A 17524-nucleotide genomic window follows, 5' to 3' on the forward strand; every position below is an offset into this window, starting at 1 on the left:
TCAAACAATTGGATTCCAAAGCCTCACTTTTAATCATGTTCTCCTGAGAGCTTTGTAAGATAAACTCAAAAGCAACCAATTGTAGTATAATAGTGGACATTTGCACTTGGTGTTGGGGGTCTCTGAGCAAGGGTTGCTGAATCTGCTGGGTGGAAGGAGAAGGAGCTGTTTCTTGGAGGAGATTGGGGTTGATTTGGATTGAGTTTGCCAGTTGGGTAAGCCAGCCATATGTAATAGTGTGTTCAAAGGTAGAGTCATGAAAGAGCATAGCACCTTTGGGGAAGGGAAAACAATTTGCTGTGCTTAGAGCAAAAGGAGGGTATGAATGGGTTGTACAGCGTGGGCTACAGGAGTGAGCAAGAGGCCTGAATATATTGTAGAGGAGGTCAGTGTGGTAAGAATCCCCTGAAGGTGTTTATTTACAATAAAAATTACTGGGTTCCAATTGCCAGAGAATCTTATTCAGTTAGACCTATGAATTTGCATTTGGACAGGCATCCCAGGTAATTCCAATGTGGGAGAGCCTCTTTGTGAATCACCATTAAAAATGTTGGAAAACAATGTGCTGGATAGTGACATGGTTAATGTCATTGTGCTTTAAAACACACACACACACACACACACACACACACACACACACACAGAGCAGCTCAGTGGGGACAGGAAGCTGTTCTCAAAAGTGATTTTGGTTTGTTTAGAATTCAGAAATAATATAAAGGTGTGTTTTCCTAGTGGTTTATACAACTCTCTCTCACACACACGTTCTCGTGCTTATAATTGCTTTTCGATGCTATTTAGATTACTGGCCTCTAAAAAAATGCTAAAATGGCTGGATCCAGTTTTATTCATTTTTAAGGCACTATATGCTACAAAAAAGTATGGGTTTTTCAAACCAAATCTCACTTGTTTTGCCATTTGCAGTCCTTTCCATTCTAGCCCTTAGTAAATTTCAATTAATAAGAAATTATTGTCTTAAATAAATGATGAATTACTTAAGTGATTCATATTTTCAGTAGAACTTAATTCACACAACATAATTGGGGGATTAATTAATAAATCAAGCAAACTGCATTTCTGCACTTTTCCCTGGGATTAATTTAATAATTTAAAGGACTAATTATTCCAAGGTAAAATTTAAGTTGATATGCAAATTTAAGATTTGGCACCGTCTTGTTAAAATATAAGGTAAAAGTTTGTACGTCCCATTGGCTTTGGATACATTTGAAACAGAATAAGTGAAAACAAACCATGCTTTAAGAACGATCTGTTCCATTGAATTACTTATGGTTATGGTCAGGTGGCTCCCAAGAAAATGTTTTTTTTTTTTTTCTGTAGAAAATTGATACATCCCCATCTTCCAAAACAGAATGTCAGTACATTCTTCAATGTTTAAACAAACTTGAAAGGAAAATACAAGAGGGAGCACTCATCTAACTCATCTGGAATTAAATAGATGCCACACGTCAAAATCTCATTGGGTAACCAGAGATGGCCTTGACCAACTGGGGATTCTCAAATTTAGGATGCCAAATCCCACACTGTTGTTTACTCCACACTTAAGCTTGTTCAACACAGATGGTAGGCATAAAATAGCTTAACTTCAATGGATCATGCCCTGAGAGAATGAGAGAGATGGTCTTATGTGTTGACAGGAGGGTTGTTTTCACATTCCACTTGAATTAAATTACGCTTGTTCATCCCATGGTGCATAATCTCTGGCAAGGATTCTTAGAAAGAGCTATCATGTGGACTCATTACAAAACAAGTTAAAAATAAAGAAAAAAAAGAAAGATTGCAAAGTAATGCTTTGAGCACTGTGAGAAAATATAAGGCAAAAGTTGAATAGCTTCCATTTATTTTGAAAAATATATAGATATCTAGAGTAACATAATTAACATGGATTTTTATATATTATTTATAGATATATTAATCCATTTTTCACACTTCTGATAAAGACATACCTTAGACTGGGTAATTTATAAAGAAAAAGACATTTAATGGACTCACAGTTTCCCATGGCTGGGGAGGCCTCACAATCATGGTGGAAGGCAAAAGGCACGTCTTACATGGTGCAGACAAGAGAGAATGAGAGCCAGTCAAGAGGGGAAACCCCATATAAAACCATCAGATCTTGTGAGACTTATTCACTACCATGAGAACAGTATGGGGGAAACTGCCCCCATAATTCGATTATCTCCCACTAAGTCCCTCCCACAACACAGGAAAATTATAGGAGCTAAAATTCAAGATGAGATTTTTGCGGGGACACAGCCAAAGTGTATCGTATATGTTTATATGTTAACATTCAATGGCAATGTATATCTTTAATTTCAACGGACTGGCAAAAGTAGTTTGAATTTCTCATATGAAAAAGATATTATGTATCAGATATAGTGGATAATATCATCGATATAAGACCCTAGCTTTCAAACGTTCTCAACTAAGTTTGGTAATTAAGACATAAGTATCGGGGGAAATTCAGCCAGATATCAGGGGAAATTCACCCCCGATGTTTCATGTAGTTTCTTTTCTATTTTCCGTAAGTGTCAGCCAGTCTGAGAAATAAAGGGACAGAGTACAAAAGGAGAAATTTTAAAGCTGGGTGTCTGGGGGAGGCATCACATGTCAGCAGGTTCTGTGATGCCCCCTGAACCATAAAACCAGCAAGTTTTTATTAGTGATTTTCAAAAGGGGAGGGAGTGCATGAATAGGGTGTGGGCCACAAGGATCACATGCTTCACAAGGTAATAGAATATCACAAGGCAAATGGAGGCAGAGCGAGATCACAGGACCACAGGACCAGGGTGAAATTAAAATTGCTAATGAAGTTTCGGGCATGCATTGTCATAGATAACATCTTATCAGGAAACAGGGTTTGAGAGCAGACAACTGGTCTGACCAAAATTTATTAGGCGGGAATTTCCTCATCCTAATAAGCCTGGGAGTGCTATGGGAGACTGGAGCTTATGTCATCCCTACAGCTGCAACCGTAAAAGATGGCCACCCCTGAAGTGGCCATTTCAGAGGCCTACCCTCAGGGACGCATTCTCTTTCTCAGGGATGTTCCTTGCTGAGAAAAACAATGAGAACACATGGACACAGGAAGGGGAACACACCGGGGCCTGTTGTGGGGTGGGGGGAGGGGGGAGGGACAGCATCAGGAGATACACCTAATGTTAAATCATGAGTTAATGGGTGCAGCACACCAACATAGCACATGTAACAAACCTGCATGTTGTGCACATGTACCCTAAAACTTAAAGTATAATTAAAAAAAAAAAAAAGAATTCAGTGATATTTGTTTTTGCTTTTGAAAGAAGAGAAATATGGCTCTGTTCGCCTGGCTCACCAGCAGTCAGAGTTTAAGGTTATCTCTCTTGTTCCCTGAACATTGCTGTTATCCTGTTCTTTTTTCAAGGTGCCCCAATGTCATATTGTTCAAACACACATGCTCTACAAACAATCTGTGCAGTTAACGCAATCATCACGGGGTCCTGAGGCGACATACATCCTCCTCAGCTTATGAAGATGACGGGATTAAGAGATTAAAGACAGGCATAGGAAATCACAAGGGTATTGATTGGGGAAGTGATAAGTTTCCATGAAATCTTCACAATTTATGTTCAGAGATTGCAGTAAAGACAGGTGTAAGAAATTATAAAAGTATTAATTTGGGGAACTAATAAATGTCCATGAAATCTTCACAATCCACATTCTTCTTCCATGGCTTCAGCCGGTCCCTCTGTTCGGGGTCCCTGACTTCCTGCAACACATAAGTACATGAGATTTTAATAAAAGAGAAAAAAATTAAAGTAAGATGTATTCACAGCAATACAGTAGCCCCCCTTCTCCAAGACCTTTAGTGGATGCCTGAAATCAAGGATAATACCAAACCCTATATATACTATGTTTTCTCCTGTATATACATACCTATGATAAATTTTAACTTACAAATTAGACACCATGGAAATTAACAACTAGTAATGAAATACAACAATTATAAGAATATAGTATAATAAAAGTTATATTAATGTGATCTTTTCCTCTCTTTCTTAAAATATCTTATTGTAGTGTACTCACCTATTTTCAGACCATAGTTAACCATGGATAACTGAAACCTCCTAAAAGGAACGACTATGGTAGCAATGCTTTATCAGAATGTGCTCTGGATAGTAATTTCTGGGTCTTAGAAAATTATTGGGCTGTGTAAGAGTAGGTAGGGAAGACAGAAAATTATTCCAGTCAAGGAAGACAGTATGAGTGAACAAAGTCTAATTAACATGATGCTTGCTAAATTAGATCTTTTAGACATGACCTATTTCTAGTGCAATTGGGTGTCCCCAAGAAGATACTCGGGTTCCATGATTCACTAGAAAGACTCACAGAACTCAGAAAAGCTGTTATACTCAAGGTTGCCACAGGAAAAAGAGATGAGTTAAAATCAGCAAAGGTGAAATGCACGTAGGGTGGAATCCAGGAGAGACTAGTACAAGTTGCCAGTTGTCTTTTCCCAGTGGAATTACACAGATAGTACTTAATTTTCCCAACAACAATGTGCAATAATACACAACAAGTACTGCTAATCAAGGAAGCTTACCCAAGCTTGGTCTCTAGGGTTTTTATTAAGGGTCCATTCATCAGGATAGAATGCCCTTGTGACTAATCTTATCTTCCAGTCGTCAGCTCTCCCAAGGGTCAAACTGTTACAGCATGGCCCAGGGTCCCAAGTAAATGAAGTCAGATATTCACAATAAATCAAATTGTCAGCATAAACTATCTGCATCCCTCAAGACCCAAGGTAGACACTCTTAATAGGCAGGATAGTCCAGGAGTTTAGAGGTTACTTCTCAAGAGCAAGTCAAGGGCCAGTCTTTTTTTTGGAACATGCAGGGTCTGAAAACCCCACAACTGCCAAGTTAACATTTTACTGCACAAAAGAGAAAGAGTTTGTGTGATGGCGGGTCTTGAATGAATGAGTGAAATGAATGAATGAATGAACCTGAAATCATGAAATACAATATTTGCAAAAAAAGTATGTATTTATTTGTTTTAATGATGAGAAAAAAAATACAAGGTAAAAGAAAATCCACTTCATAGAACAGCAATTGGTCTTATCTTTGTGCAGGGATCTAGGTATTCCGTACAGTGCAGTTTGCTTTAACAGTGATTTGGCTGCCATGTGCGATCCTAACAGTGACGCCCTAAAGAGTGAGTGATTACTTAGCAACCCTCTAAATATTTCACTGCTTCTCCAGTTGCGAGTTCTATAGAAGAGTTAATGTTATGCTAAACTGAAAATGTGAGAATGAACTGCCTACTAATCTTTTACTTTTAATTTCTGTCCACCACCCTACACCCTATCCTTCCTTTTCTGAACTGCAATGTGATCTTCTTTGAAGATGTTCCAGTGGATTTGATCGTCATCGGCAGGACTGGGTGGATAGTGGATGCCCTGAAGAGGTACACATGCTTTATTGTGACAGAATCCTGGGACCAAGATGTCATATATATGTGTTTTAACTGTTAATAATTTTTATTCAAAATTCATGTGCTAAAACTTAATGAAAGGAGAATCCTTCTATAAGCCCAATGTCTGCACATATTAGGGGTTCAATAACAGCTGGCTATTTTTGTTAAATTAGATAACATTTTCATTACATTGTAGCAACTTGCTACAACCCCTGATATATGCAGACATTGGGCTTAACTATTTATATGTATTATCTCATTTCATTGTCATATTCATTCTATGAAGAACAGTGCCTGCACTGTCACTACCCCCATATTACCAAGTAGACAAAGGGGAGAAGTGAGGGGAGCTTGTGGGGAGGGTTGGAGTGTGGGTTCTTGGAGAGTCGGGTAAGTGGCTAAGGAATAGTAGGGCCAGGATTGGAATCTCTATGAGCAAAGAGGAGTTCTCTTAAATGCTTGCTATTTTTCTAGGATGTACAAAACCATTGTTCCTCTTTGTAATTCAAACAGCAAGACCAATGGTATTGTGGAGGGGTGGAAGACTGCAGCAAATTGATGTGCTGTAATAAACAAGAAATTGTATAACATTAGTTGGCATAGAGAGATGGTATAATGTTAACTCTGAGGGAAACATGATAGAGACAAGGATGCAGTGAAGTCGTGTAAGCAGTTGGATACCAGAAACAACTTTAACCCATTTAAAAGCTTTGCAGTGAATTGCATTTATACTATCATTTCAAGATCATGTAAAGATATCCTATAAAGTTTGTGAAGAAAAGCATTTACTTCTTCTCCCTTCATTAAGTTTTGGGGTATGAATTTTGAATTAAAACTGCTAACAATTACAAAGGTTTTTTATTTAGCAAAGCAAGTCATGCTGAAATGCTGTTTTAAAAACTATTTGTTCAGTGGTTACTTAGAGGCTTTTTTAAAATTCATTTTAGGGGGGGCATGTCTCATAAAGATCTTGAGCAATACATTTTTGAAAACATTCTTGAACTTTAAATGCAGTATTGCCAGTGTAGCTTTAACCAACCTTTTGACATTTCATTTAGGGAATGACAGCAGTGTGTGCTCATCCATCTCACCTCACTTATCTAATAATGTAGTTCAAAAGAGTATCTATTGACAAAGCCATAGTTCTGTTTTGAGACAATCATTTCTTTCATATAATCAGTTATCTCAATATAAAATGTTGAAAATGAATAACTCCATATGTGTAAAGATTGAGAATGTAGTTCAGATATTTATTTTTTCTCCCAAATTTGGTTTATCTTTTCATTTTCTCTATGATTTTATTTCACTAACATTAATTATCAATTTAATCTGTCAAATGTATCAATCTTTTATTTTTATGATGAGTTTTATATGCCTGTGCATCTTGTTTTAGAAGAATTTTCCTACCAAATTTCATCTAGGTGTTATTTTTGTGTATTTTTTTCTGAATGTTTTAAAGCTTTGTCTTACACATCAAAATCTATTCCATTTGGAACTGGTTTTTATGTATTATATAAGACAGAGATTCAGTTTCGTGGGGTTGTTTTTCTTGACGGATAGCCAAATTTCAAGCACCATTTGTTAACTAATCCTATCTTTTGGCAATATCTTGCAAAGTCACCTCTTTTATGTATATTTTCTGGGCTCTCCTCTTCTAAAGCTCTGTCAGTACTTAGATCAGTGTCCCACTGTATTAATTACTATTGTTTTATAAGAAATCTTACTATATACAGGACAAATCTCCTTACTTTTTCTTCCTCACAAGTGTTTGGGTATTTTAGGGCTTCTGTCTTTCATATAAATTTTAGACTCACCTTGTCAAGATCTGTAATCCATCAATCAATACATCTTATTAACATTTTATTGGAAATACATTAAGTTATGAATTATATCACATTTACTAATTATAGAGGCTTTTAAAATTTACCTTTTTTACTATTGACTTCTAGACTAATTGAGTCATCATCAGAGAACACGTTATGATCTTTAAAGTTGCTTGGAAATTTTTCATGAACTAGTACATGGGCATTTTGTACAAAGGGTCTATGTGTGTTCAAGAAAAATGTGTGTTTTCTTGTTGGTTGGGTGACAAGCTTGATAAATGTACTGTTCAGCTATACTTCTCCACTCTCTTTATTTTCACCTTCTGACTTCTTTGAAAGCTTGACGTTTTCATCTTTTCCTCATATTTTTAAACCTCTATTATATGTAATCTGTTTCCTTATTACTCTGTGCTGTATTTGGGACAATTTCTTCAGATGTATTTACCAGTTTATTAATTCTCTCTTCATCTTGTTTAATATTCTATGTAATCTACCCACTGAAGTAGAAATTCCAACAAACATATTTTTCCTATCTAAAATTTAAATTTGACACTTATTACATCTGCCAAGTATTTTATAGTTTCATGTGAACCGTTCATTTCTCAATTTTATCTTTTATGATTTTAAATATTCCGTGTAGGATTTTTGTATATTCCATATTGGATGATCCCATTATCTAAAGTTTTGGTGATCTAAATAGTGTGATCATTGTTTTTGCTGAGTCTTTGTCAGACAGCTATTTTTTTTTTTCTTTTTTAGTGTATATTTGTCTGATCCTATTCTAAGACCTAAACAGGTGATGTTTTCCACCAAAGAAGATTTGATGATGGGATCCTCAGGATTTTTGGGTTACCATAAGTCTCTGCCCTAATGTGAGGAGGAAAAGTTCAGATTTTTCTCCCCTGTCTACTGCTGCTGCAAGGCTTGTTCTCTTTAGAGCGATATTGATTTTGGATTTTTTTCCTCAGAGCAAATTCTGCTTTTTTAACTTCCATTAATGTATACAGCTCCTACTGTCTTTATAGCACATAGCTTTTGCTTTGTTTTATTTTTTGAGTGGGGAGGGGAATAAACAATGGAAAGGCACCATTGGGATATTCTTTATCTCCTGCAAATCCTAAGGTTTTAAAATTCAAGTTTTATTCAGAATCTGTTTGTTTTGCAACAGGAGGGCTATTTAGTTCCTTAGTCTGCCGTTACTGCCAAAAGCAATCTGAGTCTAGGATTTTACCTTAAATGTAGGGTGTTTACTGAACATTAGATCCTGTTTACTGAATATTAGGTCCTGTTCATTGACAATAGAAACACAAAGAGAGAATAATATACGGCAAGTTCCATTCTATACTCCTTGAGTTTGAGATGTGTGTGACATTCACATGCATACATCTGGTCAATAGATGACATTATGGGCCTGAAATCCAAAAGAGGAATGTGGACTGGAAATATAGATTTATGAATAATCAACATAAAGATGTTCATTGTAGTCATGGGTGTAGAAGAGATTGCAAAAGATAATGCGTAGAATGAAATGACAGAGCAAGAATGATCCGTAAGAACCACCCCGATACTCAAGGAATTGACATAAATAAAAGGAAATCGAGATGGAGTTGTGAGGGAGGTGTCAGAACATTGAGGAGAAGGTATGTCACAGAAACCAAGACAGGGGAGTGGACATCTGGACCATAGGCTGATGAGGTGTCAGTAGGACACCATGGAAGATGTTGGATATTTAGCGAAGGAGATATTTAGAAACATTGGTATGAGAAATTTCAACTCAGTTGGATTAGGTAAGAGCAAGATTGTCATAAAAGGGAAAGCTGGGAGTCTGAGAAGACCAAGGCAGACTGATCTTTCTGGAAATATGACTGTGTATGAATGGAGGGAAAGCAGTATAATGTCAGGATGCATTGGGGAGAAGAGGGAGGACTGGGTTTGCAAAATAAGATTAGGCATGCTTGTTGTTGTGCTTGAAGTGCTGTTGGTAAGAAGCCAGCAGAGAATTAGAGGTGGCAAATATTGTAGAGAAAGGACTATGATCACATAAGCAAATTCACAATACCTGTGAAGGTGAGCTGAGTTGAGCTAGGACATAGGTTGAAAGAATGGCTGTAAGGAAAGGTCCCCATCCATTATCACAAAAGGAAAGAATAGGTCAGCCCAGAGTCAAGTAAGTATGCTGATTCACTAAGAAATTTGAAGAAATCTTCCTGATCATGCCTCTTTATCAAGGAAATGGGAGGTGAATCCAAGGAGTAAAACTGGGAGAATAATGATGGGATTGCAGTTTTAGGTAAAGTGGAGACAGCTTGAAATTCATACTGAGCATAATGGAGAGGTGATTAGCAAGGCACAGCAATGCTGCCAAGTGGTATGCACGGCCCTGCTAAGGATGCAGGAGATGAGTTTGTGGAGCCCCCATGGTGGGTCTGTGTGATTATTCTCCAGCTGTGCCTGGCTTTGGAGCAGGCTGGGAAAAGGCAGATCTTTTCTTTAAAGGTGTTGTAGAAAAAAACTAAAAAAAAAAAAAAAAAAAAAAAAATAGAACAAGATGCTTGAAGCTATTGAAATGAGAGGTTGAAGTAATGGGGGAAAAAGATACTAAAAAACAAAATCATTTTGCTAGGCTTTCTAAGTAGTCAAAGAATAAGAAGAATTGGAGTTCACAGGTACAGGGATAGATGGAAAAAGGATAACTGAGCTTATGATTTCAGATCTAAAACATTTTCCACTACAGATATAGTCCAGGGTGTGGGGATGACAACTGAAGTGGTATCTGAAAGGAAATAATTAGATTAATGGGTCTCAGGGGCGCAGGAACTGGAATTTGGGGAATTAAATGAGACCCTAGTATGTTTAGACTTGAAGTGGAGAATAAACCTGTTCCATATCCTATTAATGAAAAGGAGGTTGTCTCAGGAAGTGTTCATTAACAAGGGGAAAGGCACCTAGCACTCCGCTAATGATGAGAGAAGTTTAAGAATGATATTTATTTAACAATAATTTTAAAATGTGGGATAAGAACCACTCATGTCCGGAATAGTTATTTTCTACTCAAGGCCCACCTGAGAGAGGCAGTCCGCTGAGGAACAAAAGGTGGATAGAAACACCAACTTCTAAGCTATAAAAGTTTGGATGTTGGAGGTTGTTACCAGTGAAGGTTGTAGGATTTATTTTCACAATTAAAAATAAAAAATTCAGTATGTCCCATTTCCTGATGTTTTCAATATAGCTCTGCTAGGAGGAAGATAGGCTGAGTGATTACATGAGTTCTGTTCAATCCTTTATGTGGTTTTGAATATTTCATAAAGGAAAACAAAATTTTAGACATTCATTCAACTTGTGACAGATAATTTTTGAAACAATGAAGTAGTATGGGGAAGTTAGCAAATATTTCGGATTTAGCATTGTCAGTTTGATACGAAAGGAATGCACTTTTTCTCCACAAACCTGAATATGTTTTAAACCTTATCTTTATGCACATGTTTTTCTTCTAGTATGAATATTTCCTTTTTGACAGTGTGTCTTTTATAAATACACAAACGTAAAATTTAGGGCAAGATAAACAGTAATATGAAAGCTTAACATCAGTAAATGATGAAACCTGAATATCTAAAAAGGGAAATGCCTTGTTACATCCATCTTTTTCTCTTTCCTATTTTATAAACTTCATAAATTAGCAAAATCATTAATATAGTCTTGTGCAAACGTAATTTATTCCTTGTCTTGATGTGAGAGGCTTTTGTGCTTTACAGCCCAGCTTCTTTGATGTAAGTTCTAAAAATAGATTTGTGATCACTCCATTTGTTTTCCTTTTCATTTCTCTTACTAGTCAAAAGAGAAGATGTGTGAGAATACAGAACCAGTGGAAACTTCTTCTCGAACCACCACAACCATAGGAGCGACAACCACCCAGTTCAGGGTCCTAACTACCACCAGAAGAGCAGTGACTTCTCAGTTTCCCACCAGCCTCCCTACAGAAGGTACCCAAGAGATAGTTGGCTTTTTTCTTTTCCCCCCTGAAGGAAGGAAAAATCACTGTGTTGACATGTACTGGAATAGCTCCCACTCTCTAGATCTCTCTAAAGTTATTCTTTGGCAAACTGGATTTCTAGGGGATTTCCAAAGGGGAAAAAGACAAAATTATTATGAACGAAAAGTAAATGCTGGGCTTCTTTTAATGCACTGTGCCTTTTTTTAAGACATAGCTTTTACTGTTGATTCTGGCTTCTTGTCCTCTCCTTCCTAGAAAAGAAATACAGATTTCTTCCTATGTGGCTAAATTTTGTAGTAAGCAAATCCAACTTCACAATCACAGGTTAGAAAGGCAAAATGCATATAAAATGTCCATTGGTTCTGGATTCTGAACAATAGATAATTCTATTCATATATAATTCTAATGTTTTCCAGAATGCAGTCAATAAAATATGTTGGTCTATAACCTATACAGAAACACTGTATGTGTCATAGAAATTGTCCTTGAAAACAACAATTTCCTCTTCTAGGGAAGGCAGAAATACTAGAGAGTGTTAATGCTTGGGCACAGCTCAGGAGGAAGCAAGTGTATTACCCAACATACAATAATTTTCTATTCTGAATGATACCACCAGCAGGGAGTGGGCAGAAACGTAAGACTGGCCACGAATCAGGTTCGAGGGGGATAAATGGGTCTTACTTGTTTATTGTTATAAGCCTCGCTTTCTTTGGCTTGGATAAAAAATTAAATAAGGAACTTTTTCTTTTAATTGGAATTTAATTTGACATTATAAGGTGAACTGTAATAAAGTGGAGTGGAGGGCAGCTGCTAAGTGCATTTTACTGCTTTTGAAAGCAACATTATTTTTTAATCCATATTATTTTGGATTATTATATTAAAGCCCACAAAAATATTCCTGTAATTTAAACCCTACCCTTTAGAGTGAAATATAACCAGTAAAATAAAAAAGCACATCCTACATTTTGTTCAGTCAGGATAAGATCTCTTTATATAGAATTTTGGTCATCTTTTCTAGCAACGGATAAACATTTAACTTTTGGAGTTAAATTTGTAAATATTGACAAATCTTCAATATCACACTTAATTTGGGTTTTCCTTGATCTTGATTTTTAAAAATGAATAAATAAGGTCATAACTATAGGTTCTAATTGCAATAAGTGATTTTAGAGATTTAAAAATAGCTGTATTTTAAGTTTTAATTATTACTGCTTACTTTTCTTGTAGAACTTAAGGATCATTCAAGATGTTACCAAAATCTTGACATTACAATCTCTGTAGGAAATTTTAGAACTACGTCATGTAAAGCAAGGACTTGCTCTCATTGCACTAGAAATTACCACAATAAATTATCAAAATCTAGTCATGTTCCAACCAAGGCAGTTAGTAGACAATTACTAGTCATGAGATTTATGCTCCTTTGAAATCAATCCTTTTCTGTTATAGTAACTTTGAATTTCTCTTCCAGATGATACCAAGATAGCACTACATCTAAAAGATAACGGAGGTAGGAATTGACACTTTTCTTTCATAAACATTTTTTAAATATGAATTCATTTCATTTATTTTAATATGAGAAAGGCCATATGGGCTTCTAGATAAAAGGTGAGGTTGTGTTGTATTCTCTGTTGGCATTTAACATGGGAAGGAGTCAGTGGGTTGGCTTGAAAGTGAAATGAAATCCTCATCCTTGTGTTTGTTTATAAAACTATGTGACACCAATTCCCAATGATAAAGTGGAAAATTCAACCACACACCTTGCTATTCTTTGTTGGTCTAGTCTTTGTTGTATTATAGTGGTGTGTAGTTATCTACACAGCTACAGGTATTGGGTTCAATTGTATTTCACTAAATTGTCTGCTTGGTCAGCACCTTCTATGCATAAAATTAGAAATACAGCAAGGATGAAAATATATTGTCCTAGGTCTTTTTATCAGCTCTATGAAGCAAAGAACAAAACTTAGATATCCGAAAGACTATCTTGTTGGTAACATACTTAAAGGTTTTCCAAGACAATTTAGAAATATCTATAGTGGTACTGGAAAATTTGAGGGAAAAAAGTTTTACTGAAACAATATTGTGAATGATATTGACTATGTTTTTAGAAATAGATCTTTTTCTTTTTAAACTATGTTGGCTCATGTATGCTGGGTCTTAATAAAAGAGATTTTCATTAGTAATTGTTTATTCAGCTCAGGGAAAGGGTGTCCTCTTCTTGGCAGCATCTTGATGTAAATGTGAGCACATTGTGACTTTGATCTAGGCATGGTGTTGCCTTTAAAGCTCTAGATGATTTCTTGAGTAAGTCAAAATCCAATATATACATGTTAGGCATGTTTTTCTCTATAATGGTAGAGAATAGTTTCAAAATCCCTCAGTTTAGGTTAACTAGCTAGTACTTCTATGCCTTTTTAGGACATTGTTTATATCTATATATGTCTTTAGAGTTTATATCAATCTGTCTGAAAGAAAGACCAGTTAGCCTGTTCATAAATACCATTATTATATCAATTTCCCATTGTCTTGCATCATTTTGTAGTGTTTTATTTCATTCATTTCTTATTCATCATTGTATTAATGCAGTAAGTGGATAGTTTTAGAAATGATCATCTGCGAAATATATACTAGCTAGAAATATATTAAAATCTTACGGCGTAAAGGGACTTAAGCAATCCTTCAATTCAGAATTTCTCAGGGGAGGATGTTAGTAGCATGCGGACATAAGCCCTGTGCTGGAGTTACCTCATTTTGAGGGAAGAGATGGGGTATAAAGTTAATGGAATGGGGGAAGAGTCCCCAAGAGACTTCTCTGTTACTTGTTTCATTTAAATCTTAATATGGGTGGTCATTATATGTATATTTGTTAGATTTTTCTCTATGCTTTCTCTCTCCTTCCTTTCTTTCCTTCCTTCCCTTCCTTTCCTTCTTTCTTTATTTTGTTTATCTAAAATATTCTATCCTGCTAATAGGAAAAAACAAACAAAGGATTCTTGTGATCGAATACGTGTGAGAGACTCTGGAAAAGAAAAATTAAAAAAATTTCCCTGCTGGAAAACTGATCATTCATTCATTCATTCATTGATTTCTGCTCGATGCTTGCTAATTGCCAAGCATTGCTGCTGGCTTGGGGCTACAGAAGTGAACAAGGCTTAGACAAATCTCTGCTTTGAGAGAACATGCATCCTAAGTAATCTTCAAGACGGTTATAAAGAATTCATACTGGCCTGTCTCCACTGCTTGCTCTTAACACTTTTTTTTTTTTTTTTTTTTTTTTGAGACAGCCTTTCACTCATTGTTGCCCAGGCTGGAATGTAGTGGCACGATCTCGGCTCACTGCAACCTCCGTCTCCCGGGTTCAAGAGATTCTCCTGTCTCAACCTCCTGAGTAGCTGGAATTACAGGCGCCCACCACCACGCCTGGCTGATTTTTGTATTTTTAATAGAGACGGGGTTTCATCATGTTGGCGAGGCTGGTCTTGAACTCCTGACCTCAGGTGATCCGCCTGTCTCGGCCTCCCAAAGTGCTGGGATTACAAGCGTGAGCCACCACGCCCAGCCAACACTTTTTTTATGAGTAATATGACATGCACTTAATGTTGTATGGAATATACTTTGATAAAGAGTTTTCTAGAACATTACCAATTATCCCAATGAAAGTACTTAGTTTTGTTTGAGCCATCAAAGAATCATAAAACTTCGAGGATTTTCTTAAAGCAGTGCCTTATGATGCTAAGAAATTGTTAAGTAAATCCTATGATTTAAGCATAGGATTTTTGGTATACTAGAGAGTCAGCTGTTGGATTCTCAGATGATATTTACATAATTGATATGCAGCAGGCATTCATGAGAATTCCAAAATATCACAATTAGACTTCAAACTCTTTTTATTTCTATGGTTGTTAACAAAGCACTTTTCTTGAAAACATTCAAGTGCAGTTAGAACAGACCAGCCCCTGACTAGTATTAAGATTAATCGTTCTTCAAAAGGGTACTTAAGGGAAATCACACATTGCTTTTTATAGCATCCTAAGTTAGTGTGCTATTGTTTTATATTTTATGGAATGTGGAGATGCAGGAAGGATTACCAATTTAAATCTAACTTCATTATTTAATTAAGCATATTGAAAACATTTCAGAATTGTCCTTTCACTCCAATTTAATAAACATTTCTGCAAGATTGAGGTAATAATGAATAAGTGTGCCTAATTTAATATTTTCTAACATTTACTGAGGTTGATTTTTAAAAACATGCAAGCTAATAAATTTTTGTAAATTTCTCTGTATTGTTGCAAAGAATTTTAGCACATTTGATTTCTTGATTTAATTTATTTCATTGGACCGCTGTTTTTTAAAATAAGTTTTATTATGTATATTTAAGGTTTACAACATGAATTTATGGGACTACATATAGAAAATACCATTGTTGCAATAATAAAGCAGATTGACAGGTCTGTCATCTCACAGTTACTTTTTGGTGACTAATTGGCTGTTCTTAAAAGCATTTTTATTTAGGGGCCTGTACTTTTCTGGAAAAAGGGTGACATTTTTCAAAGTAGTAAATAAGTAGCTAGAAACAAATGACTGCCTTTCCCTACGTTGTCTTTCTTAGTTATTGCATTACTTTCTCTCTGAGTGTTTCTGGGTCATTTCCATGGGTTAAAATAGTTGATTTTCTTAGTGGGATCCACTGCTGACATGATTATACATTCAGTTTCCACGAGATTTTTCTTTCTTCTTTGATATGCAAGCATTAAATACTTCTGAGCAGCTGGACACCTAAGTCACACAACAGGGTTTCTCATTGAGAGTTACAATCTGCTAAGTCACTCTTGATGAATCTTCAATTGTACAGTGAGTTTCCTGATATATTTATATTAGGTCCAGTTAGAGCCTCTTAAAGTTTCAGGATAGTTGTTTGATTGGGGAAGTTTTATTAGTCTTCACGGTTGAGTGGAAATTCTAAGCTCTCTAAATAATTTGGGAAAAGGAACATGAAAAAATTGAAACAAAAGAGAAAGATACCTAATAAATTCAGGTCTCTTTAGTAAGATAGAGCTTTGATTGACCATTGAAATGGCTGGTTCTAAAAACGCAGATGATCCATCGTAGGGCCAGGTGTGGTGGCATGGGCCTGTAGTCCCAGCTACTCAGGAGGCTGAGGGGGGAGGATTGTATGAGCCCAGGAGTTCAAGGCCAAACTGGGCAACATAGAAAGACCCTGTCCGTAAAAAAAACTAAATAAAAAAATTAAAAAGAAGATCTTATGTAAAGACACCATTTTATCTCCAACTGAAATATTTCTAGTTACATGTGTAATTTAAGTTTAGAGTAATATGTAGTTATAATCAAATAGCTTATCTGTCTCTTGTTTATGTGAAAAACAGAAGAGGAAGAAGAGGAGAAGGGAGAGGAAAGACAAAGGAAGAAAAAGTGGTAGAAGAAGAGGAGAGAGGAAGAATGTTTATTGAATTGAATGGTTGCTATGTCCCAGACACCATTCTAAATGCTATACCTAAATTAACTCTTTTACTTCACACAACATCCCTGACTTGGTCTATCATTATTTATTCTTTATAGACAAGGAAACAGAGGTGCAAAAATGTTAAGTTATGTAGCTAGCACATGGCAGAGCTGGGATGTGAATCTATTTAGCCTTGACGTAAATTCTAAGTCTTTAACAACATCATGGTAGTCCTTCTCTTTCACAGAATTGATTTTTTTTTTTTTTTTTTTGAGATGGAGTCTCACACTGTCCCCCGGGCTGGAGTGCCGTGATGCGATCTTGGCTCACTGCAACCTCTGCCTCCTGGGTTCAAGCAATTCTCCTGCCTCAGCCTCCCGAGTAGCTGGGACTACAGGTGTGTTCCACTACACCCGGCTAATTTTGTATTTTTAGTAGAGACAGGGTTTCCACCACGTTGGTCAGGCTGGTCTCAAACTCCTGACCTCAGGTGATCCACCTGCCTCGGCCTCCCAAAGTGCTGGGATTACAGGTGTAAGCCACCGTGTCCAGCTTAGATCTCTTACAATCAACCTTCCCATGGGAAATGCCGCAATAAGCTATTTTACTTATACCTACTATAGTTCACCTTTTCTGTAATAGCTGATTATACTTAAAGTATTTGAAAGTGAAATTTCCTTTTCTCATGTAATTGTGTATTCATTTCCATTTAATCCTTTCTGTGAAAATCACAATGCATTCATTCTCTTGTGTGTTTCAGTGTTGTCAGAATCCTTGGCA

The 17524-nt window shown here is 36.2% G+C and overlaps 1 protein-coding gene across 1 annotated transcript in view; it reads left to right on the top strand.

The window, feature by feature from the left end:
- Positions 1-17524, top strand: part of PLXDC2 (plexin domain containing 2) — a 463678-nt gene that overhangs the window by 385279 nt on the left and 60875 nt on the right. The window contains exons 10-12 of the mRNA XM_032167336.2: positions 5400-5460; positions 11122-11272; positions 12752-12790. Coding sequence (XP_032023227.1) covers positions 5400-5460; positions 11122-11272; positions 12752-12790 — 251 coding nt within the window. The remainder of the gene's footprint in view (positions 1-5399; positions 5461-11121; positions 11273-12751; positions 12791-17524) is intronic.

The sequence above is a fragment of the Hylobates moloch genome, unplaced genomic scaffold, assembly GCF_009828535.3.
Source record: "Hylobates moloch isolate HMO894 unplaced genomic scaffold, HMol_V3 SCAFFOLD_2, whole genome shotgun sequence".
In the NCBI taxonomy this organism is placed as follows: domain Eukaryota; kingdom Metazoa; phylum Chordata; class Mammalia; order Primates; family Hylobatidae; genus Hylobates; species Hylobates moloch.